This window comes from Schistocerca cancellata, chromosome 7 (genome assembly GCF_023864275.1).
Source record: "Schistocerca cancellata isolate TAMUIC-IGC-003103 chromosome 7, iqSchCanc2.1, whole genome shotgun sequence".
NCBI classification, from domain to species: Eukaryota; Metazoa; Arthropoda; class Insecta; order Orthoptera; family Acrididae; genus Schistocerca; species Schistocerca cancellata.
In genome coordinates this window covers 183,373,168-183,399,620 of record NC_064632.1, presented here as the reverse complement: position 1 = coordinate 183,399,620, position 26,453 = coordinate 183,373,168, and the positions used below count along the sequence as shown (strand labels likewise).

The 26,453-nt window shown below is 40.5% G+C and overlaps 1 protein-coding gene and 1 long non-coding RNA gene across 2 annotated transcripts in view; one reads left to right on the top strand and one right to left on the bottom strand.

The window, feature by feature from the left end:
• The window catches only part of LOC126092456 (phosphatidylinositol-3-phosphatase SAC1), an 84,724-nt gene that overhangs the window by 41,565 nt on the left and 16,706 nt on the right, over positions 1-26,453 (bottom strand). Inside the window, exons 5-7 of the mRNA XM_049908057.1 lie at positions 25,628-25,739; positions 23,123-23,310; positions 13,205-13,360 (exon numbers count right to left, since the gene is read on the bottom strand). Coding sequence (XP_049764014.1) covers positions 13,205-13,360; positions 23,123-23,310; positions 25,628-25,739 — 456 coding nt within the window. The remainder of the gene's footprint in view (positions 1-13,204; positions 13,361-23,122; positions 23,311-25,627; positions 25,740-26,453) is intronic.
• On the top strand, positions 634-1,894 carry LOC126092458 (uncharacterized). Its single transcript, XR_007521336.1, has 3 exons — positions 634-883; positions 972-1,109; positions 1,812-1,894. It is a non-coding gene; the product is annotated as an uncharacterized LOC126092458 (long non-coding RNA).

Genomic DNA, 26,453 nt, shown 5'->3' with positions numbered 1-26,453 from the left:
GATGGTGGACTGACAATTGTGTAGTGCTGGAGTGGGAACACGGAGGGGGCTGGATGGGTGAGGTTGAGGCCAGGAGGGTTATGGGAACATAGGATGTATTGCAGGGAAAGTTCCCACCTGTGCAATTCAGAAAAGCTTGTGTTAGTGGGAAGGATTCGTATGGCACAGGCTCCATATGACACACCCTTCATTTCAATGACTGCTACACAGCCTATGCCATATGGATCCTACCCACCAACACCAGCTTTTCTGAATTGCGCAGGTGGGAACTTTCCCTGCAATACATCCTACATTCCTGTAACCCTCCTGGCCTCAACCTCCCAGAGTGACTGTCCTCACCCATCCAGCCCTTTCCCTGTTCCCACTCCAGCACTACACAGCTGTCAGTCCACCATCACATCCAGTCTTTTATTTCTCTCCTTTCCTGCTAACTCCCCCCCCCCCCCCCCCCCCGCACCACTCCCCTGCCCACCATCTAGCCTGCAGCATTTCACTGTCTGCCACCCCCACCATACTCCATACTATCCCTCCCCCTCTCTGCCCCAGGCTGCTCCTTACCCCCACCAAATCGCTACTCCCATCATGCACTGGTACTGCTGCTTGCAGTGTGATTTCAGTTGCCTGAGACTGCAATCGTGTGTTGTGTGATTTATTACTGACAAAGGCCTTAATGGCCGAAAGCTTTATTTGTGACAGTCTTTTTGTTGTGCCTATCTGCAACTCAGCATATCTGCTATATGGTGAGTAGCAACTTTCCTTTTCATAATATTGTTGATTTTGATGTATCTTGTCAGGCTGGTGGGCTTGCAGTATTTTTCATTCTTCGACGTATGCACATTTTCTAAAGATGACTACTACATATGCCATGCAGGATCATGCCAGGGTATGGTATTTCCTTCTTATTTTATGACTGTTGATCACATAGCTTTATTATAAAATTACTATGGACTGTTTTGCTTGTATGTTTACAGCTACAGAACACTGACAATTTTTGGAACCACATCATATACTGTTCTCATGATAATACCGGCTGTACTACTGCAAATAATGACTTTCTGATGCACCTTTCACCCATGCAACTCAACAGTTACCTATATTACCATCATCCTGTGAGTTTACAGTATGTTATTCACATTTCTAGCACTACACTGTACTTTGATGTTTTTGTCATTTGATTCTCATGCTTGATCTGCCTTTTAAATATGGCAAATTGCTAGTTAGCTATATAAGGGAGCTTTCCTGTCTTGTAGTTTTTAACTTCATTCCCCAGTTATTTTATAGTTTTTAAAAAAGCTGGACTTGGGTACAACTTTCTTGGATTTTATTCCTGAATTGATGCGATTTCCCTCCTAAAAATGGCATGTTGCCAGTTAATGATGTAATACAGATCTCTGCCACGTAACTTTTACTTTATGCACTGTTATCTTTATAATTTTAAAATTCATTTGGATGTAGAGAGAAGTTTTTGGAAGATTCTGGTATAAAATTCTTTCGGCATGTCTACAAATTGGCGTGCTGATGGTGATGTTTTTAGAACATGTACTGTTATTGTCTTTGTACATATGAATGCATGTTATTGCATGACTACTGCCAATGATGCTTTCCAATGCATGTTCACCACTTTTACGCATTTCGAACGGTATGCTATCTTATAAGAGTTAACATATTTTGTACTACACTGTTAATGGGTCTGTCAAATGTTCACTTTTACTTTTAAAATTGGCTTCTTTGTTCAGCTTTTGTATAGTGTTGTTGTATTCTACTTGATTATACATAATTTTCTTATGCTATGTTTCCTCCATGTGTTACAGATATGAAGATTGTTGCAGACAGCAACTGAGACTAGTTACCATCTTTTAATTGTGATAGGAAAATTGCGATCTAGGGATTAAAATGATTACTGTAAAAACATTTTTTATTTAATAAACTTATCAAAACTCTGAACTGCTGATAATCTGCAACCTGACCTCAGTAGACGACCTTCCACCAACCCTGACATTCCATTGTCAGTTCCCTGATTTTGTGAGTTCTGAGCAATTTCTGAAACATGTTTAACATTTGAACTAATAGCCAGTGTGAAGCGGATTGATTGGCTTGTTTCTCAGCTATTGGCTCTCTCATTTGTGCAGTCATCTCTAGAGCTAATAACAGCCTTCTATTTAGTGCTGCTGTGCCACAGAGATAATTCTAAACGGAATTTAGCAAACCAACAACCAGAAAAATTACCACAACATTTGAATTTGGAAGGAAGTTTCTCTTTTCTTTAAGGATGCTGAAAAATTGCAGTGCAGACCAGAAGCAGGAATCTCAGGAAAGTTTATGGTCTCCTCAGTGTCTATGACAGTCTGCCACACTGCATGTAAAATTGCTCTATGGACTGAAATCCTCATTAAATGATTATTCCTCTGATAACCCAGCCTGAATAATTTGGAAAAGATATGTTACACCTCTACTAAAAACACCATGGCCACAAATGCAATAGCTGATCTTAATTTAGACAAGACAATCCCAATAAGTAAAACATGTTAGAGGAAAATTGAGAATAAAACATTCATGGAATAGCAGCCACTGCCAAACATTTTGTAGCCTAGGTGAGCTGCAAGAACTGGTATAAGCATGAGACCTGGATTTATGCCCAATGGAAAAATGTAATACTGTTTAATGGATCTATTTTCACACACTATCCCAACACAGAATGCATTTAAGCATGGAGGACACCAGGGTAAATGTACAGAGTGTACATAAAGTCCGGGGACACTTTCAATTATTTATTGCACAAGACCTAAACATTGTACATGTGTCATACATACTGCATTTTGAAGAGAAACTCTTAAAGCTTCCCCCCCCCCCCCCCCCCCCCCCCATATGTGGATCATGAGTGACCCTGCAGATGTCAATATGATAATCGAATTCTTACCATACTTGTCCCAACATGGCATCGTCGACTGTGGCAGTCGCTTCCCGTATTCTTCCCTGGAGTTCTGCTACATCACATGGTAGAGGTGGTACATACACCAGATCTTTAATGTGTCCCCACAGAAAAAAGTCACACAAAGTGAGATCTGGTAATCAGGGAGGCCATTTCAAGAAACAGCTGTCCCCTTCTGTAGCACGGTTGATCCTTCGGTGTGTTTGCGACTAGCGCTGACTGTCGGCAAATTACCAAACTATGCTGTGGCGGTATACATGAAAAAAAAACTTTCAGGGTTTCTCTTCAAAATGACTTATGTATGATATCTGTACAATGTTTGGTTCCTGTGCAATAAATAATTGAAAGTGTTTCCAGACTTTATGTACACCCTGTATTATCGTGTGTGGTTTTTTACTCTGAAGCAAGGTGGATGTTGGGTTATAGTTTGACTGGTTACATATGATTTTCAGTAGCTGCAACCGACACACTGAAAGTAATGGAAGTTGGTGGGCATGATAATTTGTCGAATATAATGTCATACTTTTTATTTTACATCACCTATGTTTTGGGTTCAAGTCCATCATGTAGCATTGCTATATCAAAGATTTAATTCCTAATGGAAGCAGTAAAGAGAAGAAGTCACCATATAGTTGAGCTGTTGAATTATCAATATGAACATAGAAAAATTGAAAAAGTCTTGGTTTTATCAGCCGAGTAATGGTGTCATCTTGTCGCAACGTTTTGACAAGCTTCCTGCAGCTACACTGCCCTAGCCGGATACATTGTCCTCACACTGCAGGACAACTCAGTTGGGGATTGTACTGAGTCAACTGAGACTGGAGAAAGGATGCAGGGACAAGGAGAGAGTTTTGGAGGGAGGAGTAATCGATGGCTGGGAAGGAGAGACAGCAAGCATACAGATAGGAATGTGGTGCCGGTGAGCTAACTCGGGGCAGGCAGTGAAAGTTTTTTTCATCCACAATGACGTGTGGGTGAGGACTGGAAGGGGGAGATGGCATAGATGAAGAGCTCACTGCATGGAGGAGAATGTGAATGTAGAATGACTGAAGTACGTGCATGGGGACTTGGGTGGAAATGGATTTGGGATGGGTATATTCATATGGCATGAGTTGTGGAGCAGGAAGTAGCCACTGTACTGCAAGCAGCATGTTCTGCCACTGGGTGGTTAACTCTACTCTTGTCAGTGGCTAACCATTCAGATGGACAGCCAGCTGGTGGACATGCCCATATAAAACACTGAGAAAGTAACAGCAGAGCTGACATACGATATCCATCTACAGCTAAATCTATACTCTGTATAATGTGTGGCAGAGGGCACTTTGTGAACCACAGTCACTTCCCACTTTTCCTGTTCCATTCGTGAATAGTCGCAGGAATAACGGCTCCTGACAATCCTCTGTGTGGGCTCAAATCTCTCTAAGTTTATCTCCATGGTCTTTTCTTGAGGTACAAGTATGAGGAAGTAATATATTGTCGACTCTTCTAAGAATATACTTCTCAGAACTTTTAACAAGAAACCACATCACACTGCAGAACACTTCCCTTGTAGTATCTGCCACTGTAGTTGATTGACTATCTCTTTTCTTTGTACCTTCTCTATTCCCTCTAACAATTTTATCTGGTATGGATCTCATACTAATGAGCAATATTCAAGTATTAGTTGAATAAGAGTTTTTTAACCTATATCCTTTGCTGATGCTCCACATTTCTGAGGATCCTTCCAATGAATCTCAGTCTGGCATATGCCTTTCCAGCAATTAGTTTTATGTTGTTGTTCCACTTCAACTCACTCTGTATGCATACACCTAGATATTTTATGGAAGCAACTACTTCTAGTGATAGTTCTCGCCATTGAGAATTGTCGTAGTGGCCCCTTATCAGTAAGAGGGCACGCACAACAGACAAGCAAGGTGGGCTGCCGACCTCCCTTCAAGAGCTCATATCAAAATGTCGCCAGTGAGTGTAAACATCAACAAACTTTCTGCATAAACACGGCACTACTTTGTGGAAAGCCATGAGACAGAGATCCACCAATTTGAACTAATTTGACTTAAGTGTAGCGCTCCGCAGAATCGGTGTTATAAGCATGCCAGCAGAGGGAGACTGGCAGTGTGTAACTACAGCTAGGACAGATCCGGCCAATAACTACGCTGGCTCTAGCCTAGTGGACACTTGCTGTAGTCTTTCAGTAGAAATTTGTATCTCATTGGGCATAACGTCACTTTGGAATTGTGTAGCATAGTATTTTGGTTGCTGCTATTTCTTTTCATTGTCTTGTAAATGTTGCCTGGCATTTTCCACCACAAGAATTATTGCGTTTCTTGTTGTTCTCAAGTTCGGCAATTAGTGCATGCCAAAAAGGCATTTTAGTTAAATAAAATGTGTTCAAACTTCGTTAGTTTTATCCTGCCGACCACAGGACACAACAGTTATCAGCGACAAGGGAGGGATTTTCATTTTTGGTCAAAATGGCTATCTTAGAGGAATTTCTTCAGTCCTTGACGGATTCAGGCAGCCTCACAAAGTCAGAACATTGCTCTCACTCCCGGCATTGCAAGCTGTAGTTCACAGAGTTTATTCCATCACGGGTAAATTACACACTTTGCATGTGGCTCCACCGATGTTTCCGGCTTTCGATAGGTCTATCAAACCATGGTCAAATTATGTCGAAAGGTTAGAACAACATTTACTAGCACATGGGATCCACAGCAAAAATCAAGGTTGGGCTTTTTTTCTAGCAACAGTTGGTCCACAAATTCAACAACTGAACCTTGAGCAGTCACCTCAAGATCTCTCGTTTACCCATATTAAGGACTGCCTTTTTACAGTCTCACCGGCTACAACCGCCGCATCTCGATGCTGCTGTTTTCATAACTCACCAGTTGCCTGGCACCGAGCGTGAGTCTCATCAGTCCGTCGATACATTTCGTGACAGAAAGTCTTTTGCTCATTTTCCATCATGTCCGGACTGTTTATGGACTCAATGACGATTGGAGTGCCCCACCAGCAAGCAAGGTGCATGGCTTGCAGCCGAACGGGCCATATTGCCCTTGTGTGTCGGGCTTCGCAAAAACATTGCTCAGATGTCACACTTCCTGCAGACGCACAGGCTTGTCACAAATTGTCACTGTAGGACCTGGAAGACATTCCATTGACAGAGAAGTATTCTCCATCATTCACCAGTCGGGAGTCCGTTTCCTCCTTACCGTGGAAGTCATGCATATTCCTGTGGTTTTCCAAATTGGCATGGCATCTTCCATTTCTATTGTGGATGGTGCCACATACCAACGCTTGTTCTCGCCAGCTTTGTCTCCGTACACTTGCGACTTGCGTATTTTCAGCAATCACTATATATCAGTCAATGGCGTTTTTAACACACATCTCCTGCAACGGTCGTTCCTTCACCACTCAGTTTTTGGTGGTCGGCTCCCCTGGTGGTACTAACCGTCTGGGTTTGGACATTTTTGGTTGTCTCGGTTTGTCAGTGCAGGATGAGGTACAGGCGGTTTCGATCCCCTCCTCGGATACCCTCCTCACCCCGTTGCTCAGCAAATACAAAATGTGCAGTGAAACTCTTCACCCTTGGGGTGGAGGATGAGAACAACAACTTCTTCCCTCTGCCATCCCTCATTTTTTTAAGGCTTGCCCAGTCCCCTTTGCTCTCCAAGATAGGCTACAAGTGGAGCTTCAACACTTACAAGTCAAAGGCATCCTTTCTCCTGCCGTGCACAGTCATTACGCAATGCCTAGCATGTTAGTCGAGAAGCTAAATGATGCTTTAAGCATCTGTGGCAATTTTAAGGTCACAGTAAATTCTCAGTTCATCATTGATGCCTATCCTGTCCCATTGGTGCATGACATACTCACACATCTTGTGGGATCAACCATTTTCGCCAAAATTGATTTGCGCGATGATATTTGCAGCTGCTGTTAGATGTGGAATCGCAGCAGATCCTAGTCATCTGGCCTTTTCCAGTACAACCGACAACAATTTGGCACAGCCAGTGCCCTCACCATTTTCCAATGTAAATTCGAACATCTCACAACACAGGTGCCAGCTGCGGCAAATTATCTGGACAATGTCATTGTCAGTGGCTCGTCCACGGTGGACTTCGCGGACAAGCTGGACAGGCTATTTCAGTTTTTTCCGAGGCTAACCTGTGCTGCCAGAAAGAAAAGAATGACTTTTCTGCATGCGAGGTCAGTTATCTTGGGTTCAAGATTGATGCCTGCGGACTACACGCCTCTAAGGAGTACGTTGAGGTGTTCAAAACTTGCCTCCTCCCACCTACATGAAGCAACTGCAATCCGTCCTAGGTCAAATTAACTTTTATCAGCATTTTATACCCCAAGCCACCAAGATTTTGGCGCTCTTGACCAGTTTGTTGCATGAAGGTGTGCATTGGGTTTGGGATGCGGCACGTGAGCAGGCTTTCACAAGTCTCAAGCCGGCTCTCTCCTGACCTCCGTGTCTGGCCGCTTCCGACCTTTTCCTGCCCCTCATCACTGCAGCACTGGACTAGAGCCTGGGTGCAGTCCTCTCACAAGTGGTAAACGGCGTCGAGAGGCCAGTGGCCTTCGAATTCTAAAAACTGACCAATGCTCAAACCAAATACAGTCAAATTGAAAAGGAAGCTTTGTTGCTGGTTTTTGCCCTAACAAAATTCTACGATTTCATTTATCGTCATCATTTCAACTCTGCAGACTGACCACAAACCTTTGGTTTCTTTGTTTCACAAGGGTGCCGTGTTGGGCACTCTTCCTGGCGCCGTTCGACTTTGATATTGTCTATTGCACCTCTGGAAGGCATGCAAACACTGATATCCTTTCCAGGCTGCCTGCCAGAGTGGACCACGAGTTTGACACTTCCTCCTTGTTTTTATGTGAAACCGAATGTGGATGCAGCTCTAGATGCACTTCCATTGGTTGGCAATGCAGTCCGGCGGGTCACCACTCATGATCAGACATTCACTGCCAAATCACTGCAGGTTGGCTGAACAGCCGTCATAGCGTCCATGATGCAGAAGTCCAGCATTTTTTGGGATCATCAGCACAGTCTCTTTTTCTGCAGAGGGGGTAATCCTTTTGCATAGTGATTCGGATGTTCCCCGGGTGGTGATACTGCACACATTGTGTTGCCACGTCCTCGAGCTCCTCCACGCTGGCCATTGGGGAACCGTCTTCACCAAACAGCTGGCCCACTGACACCTTTATTGGTGCGGATTGGATAAAGACATTCCCTCTCTCGTGTCAGCCTGCACCACATGCCACACACATCAGGCAGCACACCCGTGCCAGTATTTTTCATGGCCAGATGCAGCTGCTCCATGGGAACGTCTCCACTTCATTGATCCCAATGGTTCATCCTGATTGAATCTGAGTCAGGATACCCTTACGTCTTCTGCATGATGAACACTATCAAAATTCTCTGGTATCTCTTTGCTGTCGAGGGACTCCCCAAAACAATCTTTACAGATTATGGTCCCCAGTTTATTTCGACCGAGTTTAAGCAACTTTGTGCTGCCAATGGGATTTCCCTCATCCACACCGTCCCAGTTTCACCCTGCGTCAAACGGCCAGGCAGACCGTTTTGTGCAGACATTCAAAACCCAACTCGATAAACTACCGAGCCATCACCCGCTGGAGGAGGTCATGCTGCTTTTTTTGGTTACATACCACGCCGCCATGCATGCTGGTAAGAGTCCAGTGGAGATACTTCACAGTGGAGCATTCTGCTCTCCCTTATCTATCCTTGTTCCTGAGACTTCTTACCCTCCCGCCAGCACTCTGGTGCCCTCCTTCTGCATCGGGTAGGTCTGGCTGGCTATCTTTTCATATCCACAGATGCGCTGGACACCTGCCATCATCACCAAGCTCTGCGGCCAGGTGATGGCATCTCTCCAGTGGGTCAATGGCTCCACCACTCGCCAGCATCTCACCTCAACCAGCTCTGCCCCCGTATGGTGAAGCAAGACACCCCTGGGGAGCTGCCAGTGCCTGTCAATGGCCGCCCTGTGATGGAAACTCTGATTCCGCCTCTGTCTCAGCCACTGCCTCTGCCACCAGCTGCCCCTGCTGTGTCACCGCCTACAGTCCCTGATGGTCATGAACCTATGGACATCGATCATGATGGCCACAAACCAATGGACATCGGCCACAATGCCCCCTCTTCTATGGAAATTTGTGGTGCTGTGCGCTCTTTTTCCAGGGAGAGAAATGTCGTAGCAGCCCCTTATTAGTTAGGGGGCCCGCACTACAGACAAGCATGGTGGGCTGCTGACCTCCCTTCAAGAGCTCATGTCAAAACATTGCCAGTGAATGTAAACATCAACAAACTTTCTGCATAAACACAGCATTACTTTGTGAAAAACCATGTGATAGAGATCCACCAATTTGAAATAATGTGATTAAGTGTAGCACTCCACAGAACTGGTGTTATAAGCATGCCTGCTGAGTCAGACCAGCAGTGGGTACCAACAGCTAGGACAGCTCCGGCTGATACCTATGCTGGCTCTGGCCCAGTGGACACTCACCGTAGTCTCTCTGTAGAAATTTGTACCTTGCTGGGCGTAATGCCACTTTGGAATTGTGTAGCATACTATTTTGGTTGCTATTATTTCTTTTCATTGTCTTGTAACATTTATCTTGGCTTTGGCCACCACAAGAATTATTGTGTTTCTTGTTGTTCTTGAGGTTGGCAATTAGTGCACGCCAAGATGGCATTTTAGTTAAATGTAGTGTGTTCAAACTTGATCATTAGTTCTTCCCAGCTTACCGCAGGACACAACAAGAATGACATGCTGTATCCTGTTTGCGGCAAACTCTTTAATCCAATTTCACAGTTGGTGTGATATTCTGTACACTCGTATTTTGTTTGTTAGGCGGCAGTGTGGAATTGTATCAAATGCCTTTTGTAAGTCAAGGAACACTGCATGTGTCTGGCCTCCTGTGTCTCATATACAGAGCGAGCTGGGTTTCATACGATCATCATTTCCTGAACCCATGTTGATTCCTACTGAGAAGATATATGGTCTCCAGAAATGTCATAATACGCAAGCATAAAACATGTTCCAAAAGTCTGCAACCGTCTGACCTCAGAGATACAGGCCTAAAGTTTTATGTATCTGTTCTACAACCATTCTAGAAAATGGAAATGATCTGTGCTTTTCTCCAATTATCAGGAACACTTCGCTCGTCCAAAGACCTATGGTACACTGTTGCTAGAAGAGGGCAACTTCTTTCACATACTCTATGCAGAATCACACTGACTGCTTTCACAGGTGGTTCTGCATCTAATAGGGTAGGATATGTTAGTAACAGAACAGATATAGTATGTGCTACATGAGTGGATAGAACAGGACTTGAACCCTTCTTTTCCACAAGGGTATGACCCCACACACTCTGTGATATGTGTCACACTCCCGTGGAAGACTCAGGTGCAAGCCCTACCCCATACACACTATTCCAGTCCTGTTACTTGCATATCTTGTCCCACCCGTCCTACTGGAGGCAAGGTCACCTGTGAAAGCAGTCACATCACATACCACCTCTGCTGTAACTTTTGCACACTTTTCGTTCCCACAATCTTTCTGGCCTCAGTTTTCTCTAGTCTCTACCCCACACTAACATCCACCCCTGTCCCCATGGTTCCTACATCACCCATAGTACACTCACTCTACTCTCCACAGTCTCAAGATGATGACAATATCTGGGAGTGAGAAGCAACTACAGCAAACTGTTCCTGTATGCTTCACTAACTACAATTTTTAACGATAAACTGATTTGAGGATATTAAATAAGGTCTTTGGATTGAATGTATTTCAACATATTGGTCAGTGCCACCAGCAGCTGCTACAGTCTTTTTAAAATCATTTTGAGCAGCAGAGGAAACAGAATGCTACAATGCGATTAAACTGTTTTGGTAGAATGCTTGTGGATGAACACTTTTGTTTGTAAAATGATGAATTTGATGAATGAAATACTTTCGTTTCAACCAGTAATGGCATTTCACAGCAATTTTGTAATATCATGCATTAATTTTGTGTGTGTTCTGTTTTATGTCCTTTTTGGGAGTGAGTAGCAATCATAAATGGATGGTGGGAGTTGGTGCGATAGTAAGGATTAGGTGGATCAAAATGGACTTACGTATGTAAAAAAACACACACACACACACACACACACACACACACACACACACACACACACACAGATTCTGAGTACACTGTAATTAGAAATGTAGTTCTACATTAAGCTTGTTATTTTATTCTTATGGCTTGTACTAGTAATACAGAGAGGGTTACACTAGAGCGGAATAATATCACTTTATTTATTGACTGAACACATTAAGAACAGTATTCAAGGCTTGAAGAAAAGTCAGTAATGAAAGGGGATCTCCAGTTATACTGTTAATAGAATGAAATTACTATTTTTAAGATGATCAGATTTTATAATATTCAATGCTGGAAGACTCAGGTGGAATATGCAATAAGAGTTTGCAGGATGACTGCTTTATCTATTGATAGGATCACATAAAACTTTCAGAGAGCAATGTTGTGACTGTAGCCTAAGAAACAATTTTAATCCCCCAGACTATTACAGACACAAAGGTTCTAATTAGCATTAAAGTATCAACATCTCTGCAGTTTCTGATTCTTGTGTTGTTATTCTCTGAAGACTTTTCACATATTACAAATTAAAATATGCACAGAGAGCTGCAAGTATAACACATGATTTTTTGGTGTGCTGAAAAAATATGTGGTTAAAATAGTAACCTACACATGCTGTATGTTAAATTACTTCATATAATAGAGGGAAACATTCCACATGGGAAAAATATATCTAAAAACAAAGATGATGTGACTTACCAAATGAAGGTGCTGGCAGGTCGATAGACACACAAACATACACGCAAAATTCAAGTTTTCGCAACCAACGGTTGCTTCATCAGGAAAGAGGGAAGGAGAGGGAAAGACGAAAGGATGTGGGTTTTAAGGGAGAGGGTAAGGAGTCATTCCAATCCCGGGAGCGGAAAGACTTACCTTAGGGGGAAAAAAGGACAGGTATACACTCGCACACACACACATATCCATCCGCACATACACAGACACAAGCAGACATTTGTAAAGGCAAAGAGTTTGGGCAGAGATGTCAGTCGAGGCGGAAGTACAGAGGCAAAGATGTTGTTGAAAGACAGGTGATTTGAAATGAGATCCATCCTTCATGAAATCCTCCCCACTCCACCAAGAGTGTCTTTCCGTCATCCACCTAACCTTCGTAACCTCTTAGTTCATCCCTATGAAATCCCCAAACCACCTTCCCTACCCTCTGGCTCCTACCCTTGTAACCGCCCCCAGTGTAAAACCTGTCCCATGCACCCTCCCACCACCACCTACTCCAGTCCTGTAACCCAGAAGGTGTACACGATCAAAGGCAGAGCCATGTGTGAAAGCACCCACGTGATTTACCAACTGACCTGCCTACAATGTGAAGCTTTCTATGTGGGAATGACCAGCAACAAACTGCCCATTCGCATGAATGGACACAGGCAGACAGTGCTTGTTGGTAATGAGGATCACCCTGTGGCTAAACATGCCTTGGTGCACGGCCAGCACATCTTGGCACAGTGTTACACCATCCAGGTTATCTGGATACTTCCCACTAACATCAACCTGTCAGAACTCCGGAGATGGGAACTTGCCCTTCAGTATATCCTCTCTTCTCGTTATCCGGCAGGCCTCAATCTCCGCTAATTTCTAATTTCAATTTGCCACCGCTCATACCTCACCTGTCTTTCAACATCTTTGCCTCTGTACTTCCGCCTCGACTGACATCTCTGCCCAAACTCTTTGCCTTTACAAATGTGTGTGTGTGTGTGTGTGTGTGTGTGTGTGTGTGTGTGTGTGTGTGTGTGTGTGTGCGCGCGCGCGTGCGAGTGTATACCTGTCCTTTTTACCCCCCTAAGCTAAGTCTTTCCGCTCCCAGGATTGGAATGACCCCTTGCCCTCTCCCTTAAAACCCACATCCTTTCGTCTTTCCCTCTCCTTCCCTCTTTCCTGATGAAGCAACCATTGGTTGCGAAAGCTTGAATTTTGCGTGTATGTTTGTGTGTCTATAGACCTGCCAGCACCTTCGTTTGGTAAGTCACATCATCTTTGTTTTTTAGATAAATTACTTCATATCATACACAAAAGTTATAGTGGTTGAATACCCTTAACTAACTACAGCACTCAGTGATAAATTACTCTTAACTGAGTGAAGCAGAAGAATACTAACCAGATTGACAAGGACAATACGACCATAATTGAACACCTGAGTCTCGATATGGCGTGCAAAGGCTTCTGCATGGTTCTCAGTGGGCACAAGTCGAGGCCTTGGTTTATATTTTAAGTTTGGTAACTGAGTCCAGAAGAGGGGAATGCTCCCCCTTATCTGCAAAAAACGTAACAACATTGTCTCTCAGTACAGATTTTTGGAAAACTGATGGTATATCACAACGTAACACTCCAGATTAGTTCAGCGTTAATAATAATAATAGTAGTAGTAATAGCCTCGGACAAGCGCCGTCATGGTCGGGGACGACGCTTGAACCCTATGCCCGCCCACAATGGTAACGACACTGCTAGCCAACTGGAAAATGATTTAAATCCAAATAGAGGTGTTTTGCAGGATATGCTTCCTGCAACCACCCTAGAAGGAAAACAAAGACAGAGGATGAGATGGTCAGATGAAGTCAATCGACACCTCATGTTCTGTTATTACCAAGCAACAAACCTAGGAACCAACACAACTGGATACAGATCACAAGTATACACAACATTTATTACCAGATACCCGGAATTAAAATTTTTAACAGAACAACGACTAGCTGATCAGATCCGTGTAATAATAATAATAATAATAATAATAATAATAATAATAATCAAAAATAACAGGATACCCCAGTCAGAATTAGAAAACATCAAACAACAAGTACAACAAATACTGGAACAAAATAATGTGCAATCAGAAGAAGAAGAAAACACAGTAATGGACTCAAACATCCCAGAGCAAACAAACAAAGACCAACACGCATCAATTAAACAATCAGAGGAAAACGAAATCTTAAGACAGCCACCAGAACAAGCACAAATAGAACACGAAGAGACACATGTGTTAGACATAGAAGAGAAATTTCAGCTGACATATACAGAATACAAAGACACAAATACAGACATTAGACCATTCCTGCATAGACCGCCAAATAACCCACAAGTCGAAACAATAAAAACTATCAACACAATCATACACAACAAAATAAATGAAAACACAACTATGGAAGAGTTACAACTACTGGTTTATATAGGAGCACTCACTACACTAAATATACACACTAGGCAGAGATCAGAACAAACCAACACACAGAAGAAACCCACAAAACCAGCATGGCAACACAGGCTACAGATCAGAATAGAAAAACTGAGAAAAGACATCGGACAGCTAACACAATTTATAAGAAATGAAATATCAGGCAAAAAACGAAAAAGGTTAGGTAAAATCTCACAACAAGAAGAGCAACACTAGAGCAATTAGATGAAAAGAAGCAGAAATTACAAGCATTGGCCAAACGACTTAGAAGATACAAAAAAAGCGAAAATAGAAGGAAACAAAACCAAACATTCAACACAAACCAAAAGAGATTTTACCAAACAATAGATAACACACACATTAAAATAGACAATCCACCAAACATAACAGACAATAATAATAATAATAATAATAATAATAATAATAATAATAATAATAACAGACATGGAACACTTCTGGAGCAGCATATGGTCAAACCCGGTACAACATAACAGGCATGCACGGTGGATACAAGCAGAAACAGACACATACAAGATGATACCACAAATGCCTGAAGTGATAATTTTGCAACATGAAGTCACCCGAGCAATTAATTCTACACACAATTGGAAAGCCCCTGGAAATGATAAAATAGCAAATTACTGGCTAAAGAAGTTCACCTCAACACATTCACATCTAACTAAATTATTTATTTAACAGTTACATTGCAGACCCATACACATTCCCTGATACACTTGCACATGGAATAACCTATCTGAAACCTAAAGATCAAGCAGACACAGCAAACCCAGCTAAATATCGCCCCATAACATGCCTACCAACAATATACAAAATATTAACTTCAGTCATCACACAGAAATTAATGACACATACAACACAGAACAAAACTATAAATGAAGAACAAAAAGGCTGCTGCAAAGGAGCACGAGGATGTAAAGAGCAACTGATAATAGATACAGAGGTGACATATCAAGCGAAAACTAAACAAAGGTCCCTACACTACGCATACATTGATTACCAAAAAGCCTTTGATAGTGTACCCCACTCATGGTTACTACAGATACTGGAAATATACAAAGTAGATCCTAAATTGATACAGTTTCTAAACACAGTAATGAAAAACTGGAAAACCACACTTAATATCCAAACAAATTCAGATAACATCACATCACAGCCAATACAGATTAAGCGTGGAATATACCAAGGAGACTCATTAAGTCCTTTCTGGTTCTGTCTTGCTCTGAACCCACTATCCAACATGCTAAATAATACTAATTATGGATACAATATTACTGGAACATACCCACACAAAATCACACATTTGCTATACATGGATGATCTAAAACTACTGGCAGCAACAAATCAACAACTCAACCAATTACTAAAGATAACAGAAGTATTCAGCAATGATATAAATATGGCTTTTGGAACAGACAAATGTAAGAAAAATAGCATAGTCAAGGGCAAACACACTAAACAAGAAGATTACATATTGGATAACCACAGCGACTGCATAGAAGTGATGGAAAAAACAGATGCCTATAAATACATAGGATACAGACAAAAAATAGGAATAGATCATACAAATATTAAAGAAGAACTAAAAGAAAAATATAGACAAAGACTAACAAAAATACTGAAAACAGAATTGACAGCAAGAAACAAGACAAAAGCTATAAATACTTATGCTATACCAGTATTGACCTACTCATTTGGAGTAGTGAAATGGAGTGACACAGACCTAGAAGCACTCAATACACTTACACGATCACAATGCCACAAATATAGAATACATCACATACATTCAGCAACAGAAAGATTCACATTAAGCAGAAAGGAAGGTGGAAGGGGATTTATAGATATAAAAAACCTACATTATGGACAGGTAGACAATTTAAGAAAATTCTTTCTAGAACGAGCAGAAACTAGCAAAATACACAAAGCAATCACTCATATAAATACATCAGCTACACCATTGCAATTTCATAACCACTTCTACAACCCTTTAGATCACATAACATCAACAGATACAAAGAAAGTAAATTGGAAAAAGAAAACACTACACGGCAAGCACCCGTATCATCTAACACAGCCACACATAGATCAAGACGCATCCAACACATGGCTAAGAAATGGCAATATATACAGTGAGACGGAAGGATTCATGATCGCAATACAGGATCAAACAATAAACACCAGATATTACAGCAAGCATATTATTAAAGATCCCAATACCACAACAGATAAATGCAGACTTTGCAAACAACAAATAGAAACAGTAGATCACATCACAAGCGGATGTACAATACTAGCAAATACAGAATACCCCAGAAGACATGACAATGTAGCAAAAATAATACATCAACCACTTGCCATAAAACATAAACTAATAAAACAACACGTTCCCACATACAAGTACACACCACAAAATGTACTGGAGAATGATGAATACAAATTATACTGGAACAGAACGATTATAACAGATAAAACAACACCACATAACAAGCCTGACATCATACTCACCAATAAAAAGAAGAAATTAACACAACTAATTGAAATATCCATACCCAACACAACAAATATACAGAAGAAAACAGGAGAAAAAATTGAAAAATACATCCAACTGGCTGAGGAAGTCAAGGACATGTGGCATCAGGATAAAGTCGACATTATCCCAATTATACTATCAACTACAGGAGTCATACCTCACAATATCCACCAGTACATCAATGCAATACAGCTACATCCAAACATATATATACAACTACAAAAATCTGTAATTATTGATACATGTTCAATTACCCGAAAGTTCCTAAATGCAATATAACATATACCATACAGTTACAAGGAAGTCACGCTTGACCGAGGTCCGCGTCACGTTCCATTTTTAACCAGACTTAAGTCTGAGGAAAAAAGTCAATAATAATAATAATAATTGACTAGACATAACATCTGAGAAAACAAAGAAAGAAAAAAAGAATAATAATAATAGTAATAGTAATAATAGTGTTTAAATACTTGTGGATTAAAGGAGACCACTCACTGAAAAGCAGACACATCGAGTTGTCGACAGGCACGCACGTTTGTATGTGTCTAGCAACAAATCAACATTTCTGCAATGAGTTTTTCCTTTAATTGAAAAGTATTTACACTACTTTTAATCCAAAAGTATTCCGTAAAGCAAAAAATAATGCTTGTGATACACTGTGCTATATTTAGCATAAAACCATTACATCCAATTTAAAAAAATTGTTTAAGGTAGAGTCGGCACAGTTCTTTCAAATTTCTACAGTTAAAGATAGAGCTGATATTTATCATGGGAAAGAACACGGCCAAAGACAAAACAACACACTGAGTCACCTAAATGTTTATTTTCTGTGTGGTGTCTCTTGTGTTACACAATTACAGCCCCATTCTCAAGAACAAAAAAATTGTTGAGTTATCACACTGAGGAAATGCATCATTCTGACCGTACTGGGAGTAGCGAGGGGATACAAACTCTTGAAAACATTGGACGTCATATGGAAATACTGACGAAAGGACGTGCTGCAGTCAGTTGCTCAATCCACCATCACATCTATTTGGTTAGTTTGTAGGTTTTAGAATATCAATCAGCAAATGTGCTTATAACTGCTGTACAATTTTCTCAACTGTATGTTTCTAGAAAGCAAATCAGAAGAAACTACCTTTCACACCTGCATCAATTTATCGTTTGCATAATGGGATCGAACTATGTAGCTAAAAGTATGATTTGCTTTACAGCTCATGTGTAAACAATGGAGTTCAGAAGACAAACATTACAAAAAAGAAACTGTGTTCAGAATATGATCAATGCGAAGTACTAGACATAAGTAAGGTGCATTGAAACATGTACACCAAACATGGAAGGCACTTGAACTATGAAGGGAAACTATTTGAGTATGATCACATCAATGAAATAATTAAAGATCAACTTTCAAGAAATAAAACAACAGCTTCCGATATGTCCTGCTGACAACAGCGACAAAAGTAACATGAGCAAGGCAGAAGAAACAGTTATTTCAATTCCCTCAGATACTTCTTTAGGTGAAAGTATGCAGTTTCAATAAAAACAAATGACAGTTTTTCACCAAGTAAAGCAAATGACATTTCTTTTCTCCAAAAGGATGTGCAAGGAAAAAGATGCTAATATATTATGTTTTAGTGAATATCATACAAGAGATGTTGAAATGTTGCAGTTGAGTGGTTATTGTATAGCAACATGTTAATCCAGATCTACATTGGAAAAAGGTGGTGGTGTAATTAAGGTAAAAAATAACATATCTTACAGAGCATTAGATTTAAAGTGTCACTGTATAGAATAAGATATTGAAATATCTGGAATAGAAATGGGGCCTACTACACATGACCTGCCAGTTGCGTTAGCACTTTACAGAGCCTCTACGGGGAACATTAATGTGTTCCCGTAGCAGCTAGAGTCTCTCTTAAACCAGCTGTGTTCAAAGTTCAAGACTTCAATAACTGGAGACAATTTTAATAACAATTTTCTAAATGAGAGCAACAGTAAAGAAGATTTATAACACCTAGTAGAGTCTTTTAACCTGATGACAGGAGATTTTCCAACTAGGATTACCAATAACTGTCAAACTCTGATTGACAATATATTTGTAGATGAGTCAGGACTCAACAATACCAATACATGTCCTATTGTTAATGACCTTTCTGACCATGATGGTCAACTGCTTACAGTCACCAACGTCAATCTGTGCAACATGTCTGACCATTCTTGGAAATCTTTTACGATCCCTTACAAATTTCAAATGCAGCCTCCAGGAGATAGACTGGAGTCCAGTTTTCAGTAAAACGGATGAGAATAAAAAGGATAATACATTTTTAAATGAATTTATGTCTCACTTTGAAGCTAGCTTTCCTAGAAAAAAATAATTAGAAACAACCATGTAGCCACTGACATGAACGTGTGGCTCACTGCAGGAATAAAAACAACCTGCAGAACAAAAAGGATGCGTTATAGTTCTTTCAAAACTAGTAATGACCCAAAAGAAACAGCAACACTACAGACTCTACTGCAGCAGTCTACAGAGGGTTACAAATAAATCTAAGAGTACATGCATAAAAACTGAAATTGTGATATCAGAAAACAAAATAAAAACAATTTGAAATGCGACAGAGAGATAAACTGGCAGAAAAACAGGGAACAGGATACAGACAGACATTAAACAAAGTGACAATATTATAAAGAAACCTGAAATAGTTGCAGAAATATTGAAAAAAAATTTTTTTCTGTCAATAGCAGACAAGGCAGGCTGCAAAGGATCTATGGATGGAGCAATGGCTCTTCTACAGAAAGCTATCTGCAACAGAACCCCACAGATATCCTTACCTCTGCTTACATAAAATGATACTGAAAGTATAATCAAGTCATTATAAAATAAAATGTCTGTTGGTGTGGACAATATTTCTAATAAAATATTGAAATATTGTTAAAAATATAGAAGTTCAATCTTATGCAACATATTCAATGGATAATGCATCATTGCAAGAAGGAATTGTCCCTGGGAGACTAAAACTGGCTGTAGTAATACCTCTCTTTAAAAAAGGTGACAAAAACAGTGTCACTATCATCCAATTTCACTTTTAACTATCTTTTCAAAAATTCTCGAAAAACTTGTGCACAGATTGATCATCAACCATCTCAACTCCCACAATATCCTCAACAATAGTCAATATGGGTTTTGTGCTGGTTTTTGAAATGTACAAACTATATTTTCCTTTGACAAAGTTTTGGAAGCAATTAACAAATAAATGTCTCTAGTACGTATCCTTTGTAATCTCTTGAAAGCCTTCAATTGTGTAAACCACAAAATTCTTTTTAAAAAGGCAGAATATTATGGTCAACGTGACAGCGTTAGTTTGTGGATTCAGTCCTACCTAAAGGACCAAAATCAGATGGTAATGCTGAATCGCACTTCCAGAGAACCTTCCTCATCGGGGTGGGGTACCTTAGGTTGTGTTGAGCCAGAAGGCCTGATTTTAGGTTCGCTACTATTTCTTTTTTTCATTTATGTTCTCCCTATTTACTCCAATACAATGAGTAATTGTACTCTTTTTGCATATGATATATCAATTCTCGTTGATGAACTGTCTGACAACAGTCTTGAACAAACTACAAATAAAGTTTTCTCTGAAGTTTTAAATTGGTTTTCTGCAAATAGTCTCTCACTCAATGCAGATAAAATCCATTATATGATGTTCCACATGCCAAAAAGATATCTTTAAGAAATTAACACACAGTGTAGAGATCAACACAAGAAGTTGAGGATACAAAATTTCTGGGTGAATACATAGACAGCAAATGTAACTGATGTACCCACATCCTTCATCTTTATAAAAAGACTTAGCTCAGAAATATATATGCTACGAATTATTGCTTCTTTGGCTGAATTGGGTACTGTTAAGGCTTCCTACTTTGCTTACTTTCATTCAACAATGTCTTATACGATATTCTGGGGGAACCAGCCTCTGCAAAAAAATTTCACTGCTCAAAAAAAGTCATCCGATTAATGAGTGGTGTCCACTGTAGACATAGGAAATTGTTTTGAAAGATGGGGATCCTTAACTCCCCCCCTCCTCACAGATATTTTTTCCTGGTTGAACTTTGTAAAAACTTCTCTCTAAATAAAAACAGTGAGTATCATGACTATAACACAAGAACCAAAAATAGTCGACACACTGAATTGAAAAGTCTAAATCTGGAGCAAAAAGGAGCGTATTACTCCAGTATTAACCTGATTAATGCACTCCCACCGTATATCAAATGTCTGCATAAACAGTTAACAAAATTCAACCAACTCCTGAAAGAGAGATAAATCTTGTTATATGGCCAGTGAACTGATGAGAGAAAATTAATAACCACCACTAAATTCACAATTGTTTTAAAAATACTTTTAATCTCACTATCAGAGATTCATAATAATTTGGTTTTCTGTATTCAAGTATGTATTCATTATACTATTTAGCTTACTTCTGCTTCCTCTGTATATTACAGATCTTTTTAAGTGTAACTCAATATTCTGTTAATTGGATATATGGGTTCTTTAGTTGATATTTTATCTACATTGTATCTTTTACTGTATGTATGTAAATTAGCCTGTATCTGATCCTGCATTAGTGCACCACAATATTTTATTAATTGGACATATGATCCTCATTTGACACCTTATTTACATTGTAACCTTTATAGTACTAGGCACGTTTTTTAAGTAAGGTCCGTTTTGTTGTAAACACTAGTAGTTCGCGCGCATATTGCAACGAGCACATGCGTCATGTACCGGCATGCCTCGGGAACAACTGTGCTCAGTTTCAGCTCTGTAGCTAACCTGTACAGGTCTGTTCTGTGCTTTCAAAATGTTTAAGACTATCAACTCGCCTGCCATGTGAGAGATTTGCTCAGTGATACGGTTTTTATCAGCAAGGAACCTGTCTACTGCAGAAATTCATTGACAGATTTGCAAAGTGTATGGTGATACTGTTATGAGTGAAAGCAAAGTGTGTAAATGGGTACGAGAATTCAAAGATGGCCATGACAACGTCCATGATGAGGACCACTCCGGTTGCCCTTCTTTGATTACAGACGATTTGGTGGCTTCAGTTGAAGCGAGAGTTCGTGAGAACAGGCACTTCACAATAACAGGTCACTCACAGGAATTTCCTGACGTGTCAAGATCAGTGCTTTACAACATCATTTCCGAACACCTAAAGTTTAGGAAAAGTGCTCCTGTTGGGTCCCGAAACTCCTAACAGAGGACCACAAAAACCAAAGATTTGAGTGTGTGATGAAGTTCTTGACTTGTTATCACGAAGAAAGTGACAGCTTCTTGAGTCAGATCATGACTGGAGACGAAACATGGATTTCGCATATCACACCCGAACTGAAGCAACAGAGCATGAAATGCGCGCGCGCGCACACACACACACATACACACACACACACACACACACACACTAGCCTGTAAAGGTGAAGTCCAAACAGAGTCCGTCCCAGCACAAAATCATGGCGTCGGTGTTTTGGGATAGGCATGGTGTTTTGTTGGTTGACTTCTGAACCACTATCAATGCAGAAGCATACTGCCAAACACTGAGAAAGCTAAGCAGGGCGATTCAAAACAAAAGACGCGGAGTGCTGACAAAGGGAATTGTGCTTCTCCATGACAATGCAAGACCTCACACTGCAGGTCAGACCCGCGATTTATTGGACAGTTTTGGCTGGGAAGTTTGAGACCACCCACCCTACAGTCCAGATCTTGCGCCAAGCGATTACCATCTGTTCCTCCACCTCAAACCACACCTCAGTGGCAACCGTTACAATGACGACGTGAAAACAACAGTGAACTCTTGGTTATCGGAGCAGTAGGCAAGTTTTTATGAAGAGGGTATTTTAAAATTGGTTCAAAGGTATGATACGTGTTTCAACAAACTTGGCAGCTATGTCGAAAAATAGAGTGAAGTATATACTTTCTGAAAATAAATTTACTTTTTTGAAGTAACCTTTCGTTGTGTACTTATGCTCAAAATGGACCTTACTTAAAAAGCACGCCTCGTACTTATGTAAGCTATATCTGAAATATGTACATTTGACACATTTCATATCCCTGCAATTTACTTGGTGCCTTGATCTGTGGAACATGAAATAAATAAATAAATATAAATAAACTTATGTGTAAATGCAAAATACTCACCCATGTTCATCTTTCGATAATATTTGTACATACATTAGCATCTAAATAACTTGACACCACATATCACAGTCAGTACATTCATACACTATAAAAGATAAATACTTTCACATACCTGTACAAAGGAACTACGGTCACCTCCATATTCAATTATCTGTTCTGTCTCAACAAAATTTGCAACACTGCCTTGGAAATCAACTCCACGTGTGAAGAGCCGTGTCCCCGCACGATAGCAACTGCGGCGAGACACTAAGGTCCACAGAAATGGTTTGCCATTCAGAGAACAATGGTTGACGGAAATGACTGACAAAAGGTAAAGGAAGTACAACTTTGAAGGCTACAATTTTACTTTATAGTTATTTTTCTTAGATCAGCTGTTTCAATTTGTGTTAAATACAGTTCAGAATGCTAATGAGGAAGTGCAGACACCACTTTCTAAGATGATCCTGCTCCACTATAATAAAACAGGATGCAACCCAACAAACATGAAAATCCCTCCTAACTTGCCACTGAGTCATCTGAAGACACATTAAAAATATTACCCTGGTTACATAAGTTACAGAAAAATCACAAACCAGCGAGTACTTTGGAAAATATAAAGCAGTTGACAAATTGAGTACATTGTTACTACAGTAGAGATCCACAAAAACAACCATATGCAAAGTGCCACAGGAATATGCTTATTCAATCAATGCATAACAGAGAACTCAGTATCAAAAAACAAAACAGCAATATGTGTCATATATATGAGAGAAGCTAGTGGGTGAGAAAAACTTTGTGAATGCTGTCAGTGTAGAGCCAATGGTAAGTTGGAGGCAGACAAATAGTCAGAAACAGGTAGCCAGACGGCTAAACATTCATTCTTATGAAGATAAAAGTTCGGCTTCTAGAGAGGTCAACCAAGGTCACTGGCTGCCCTGCCCCCCCCCCCCCCCCCCCCACTCCTGCCCCCAAATACATTCTTCTTTCTCTAGGAAAACAAGTGAAAATGACAGTGTTAATAATTATGTCCAGTACATACTATTAATAAATGAAAGGCACAGATGTGTGATTTTTTTTTTACAGCAGAACCACTATTTGCGTGCTCTTCATTTATGATTACAAAGTTGTTCTACTATCAGTGACAGAATAATCAATTAAGATGACAAAATTGGACCACTAATGGTTCATTAAATGGATGAATATCTCCATCAGCAAAAATGTAGCACCAGGAGTGACCAGTCAGATTTTCTTTCTTTTTAATACAGGCTTCGGATGTCTTTGCCATTGTTACTCCCAAGACAACATTTTTTTTTCCAATTCCTATTTTTTAACTATGGTAATTTTGTCAATGAATATGAAAGTATTCATCATTCTCCTCTGAAAGATAAATGATAAGAAAGTCATTGATGATGAGCCTTTTATATTTTCATTAAACTACATGAATCATATACTATAGAAACTATCAAAAGAAGTCTCCAACATGTGACACTGAATCATCAAAAGACAGACAAGTTATGCAAGTAGTAATATGTATTATATTATAAACCAAGACACTTAAATTTATTTGAGATTTAAATAATGGAAGAGGTCAAAGGTAACAGCTCACCGTATAGCTGGATCATTATGTGGTTGACAGCACCTAAATAACACTGACTATGATGCACACCATCCAACTTTGTTATACTGACACTACAGCCAGACTTGGGATGGGGGTTCTATCCAGTGGAATGGGCAAGGATCGAAATGAGGGGGGAAGGTTGAAGGAAGATGGCTGATGGCTGGGAGAAAAAAGCAGCAAGAATATGGGGTAAGAATATGGCACTAGTAGGTTTGCTCTGGGCAGGAAGAGAGAGAGAGGAGGGGGGGCGGGTAGTACAGAGAGGGAGTTACAACAAAGAACGTGTGTGTGTGTGTGTGTGTGTGTGTGTGTGTGTGTGTGTGAGAGAGAGAGAGAGAGAGAGAGAGAGAGAGAGAGAGATTGGGGGGAGGGGAGGGAGGGAGATGAATGAGAGATGGGGACAGGGGTAGAGGTGGGTGTAGGACAAGGGCTAGCAGAGATTAGGCCAGCAGGCTTGTGAGATGGAAACAAGTGTTGTAAGGATGATTCTCATTAATGCCATTCAGAGAAGCTGGTATGGTGGGGGGATAAAGTCAAATGGTACAGGTTGTGAAGCAGCCACAGAAATATGTTTTGCCACTGGGTGGCCAACTATATTCTTGACCAGATCTTTCTTTCACGTGGACAACTGTTTGTTGGTCATGCTCATGAAAGGATGTGCAGAAATTACAGCAGAGTTGTTATGAAAGCTGCCTCTGATGAGGTAGGATAGGCCTGTGACAAGACTGAAATCTGATGTGCTATGTCAGGGCAAAGGACATGACTTGCATCTGGGAACTCCGTATGGATCTCACCTACATGGTAATGGCTGAGATTTGGTATGGCATAAGGATGGATCAGAATATTTTGTAGTCTGGGTGTGTAATGCAGTACCTCTTTGGGAGGCATGTGAAGAATTGTAGGTAGGAATTTCCTCATTTCCTGAGACTAAATGCATCTGCATTAAAATTGCAGATTTTGAACTGCATAGGTATAATTACATAAGGTACTGTGGATCAAATAACTTCTGTCAAAGGATACAGCCATGAACTACTGGCAAGCAAAAGCGATGTAGTTCTTGACGTGTTGCCATTTCTCGTAAAAGGTTGCTGTTCCAGACAAACCTAGGATCAGCACGCTCATGAAGTGGCATCTGCAACATAATTAACAAAGTTATGTTACAAACTAATTGAATTACAGTCTTGTTAAATTACTATTTCTATTATGGATGCTGAGGAAGTGAGCACATGAACTTGATTAACAAAGTGAGCATTTTTTTTAACATCAGCACAAGTGTTGTTTGAAGTGCTGAGACTACACCTCCCATTCTCTCTTCTCTTCTCTCCCCCCCCCCCCCCACCCCGCCCGCCCCACACACACACACACACACACACACACACACACACACACACACACACACACACACACACACACACATTCTCTTCTACAAAGTAGCTGAAAAAGTGTGAGTAGCAGATGAAGTGAGAAGTAGGAGATTTATGTGAGAGAAAAACATGGATGATTGTGATGATGATTGGTTTGTGGGGTGTTAACTATGTGGTTATCAGCCCCCATACAAATTCCCAATATTTACTCAGTCCAATCTCACTACTTCCATAAATGATGATGAAATGATGAGGACAACACAAACACCTAGTCCCCAGGTGGAGAAAATCCCAAACCCGGTCAGGAATCGAACCCAGAACCCTGTGATCCAGAGGGAGCAATGCTAGGCACTAGACCACGAGATGCAGAGAGCTGGCTTGGTGAAGTAAAGGGTTGATGTAACAATACAATTATGAATGATGAGGAAAACTGAAAAAGCTGTATGTAGCACAGGATAGGAGCTGTGCAGAACACAGTTTAA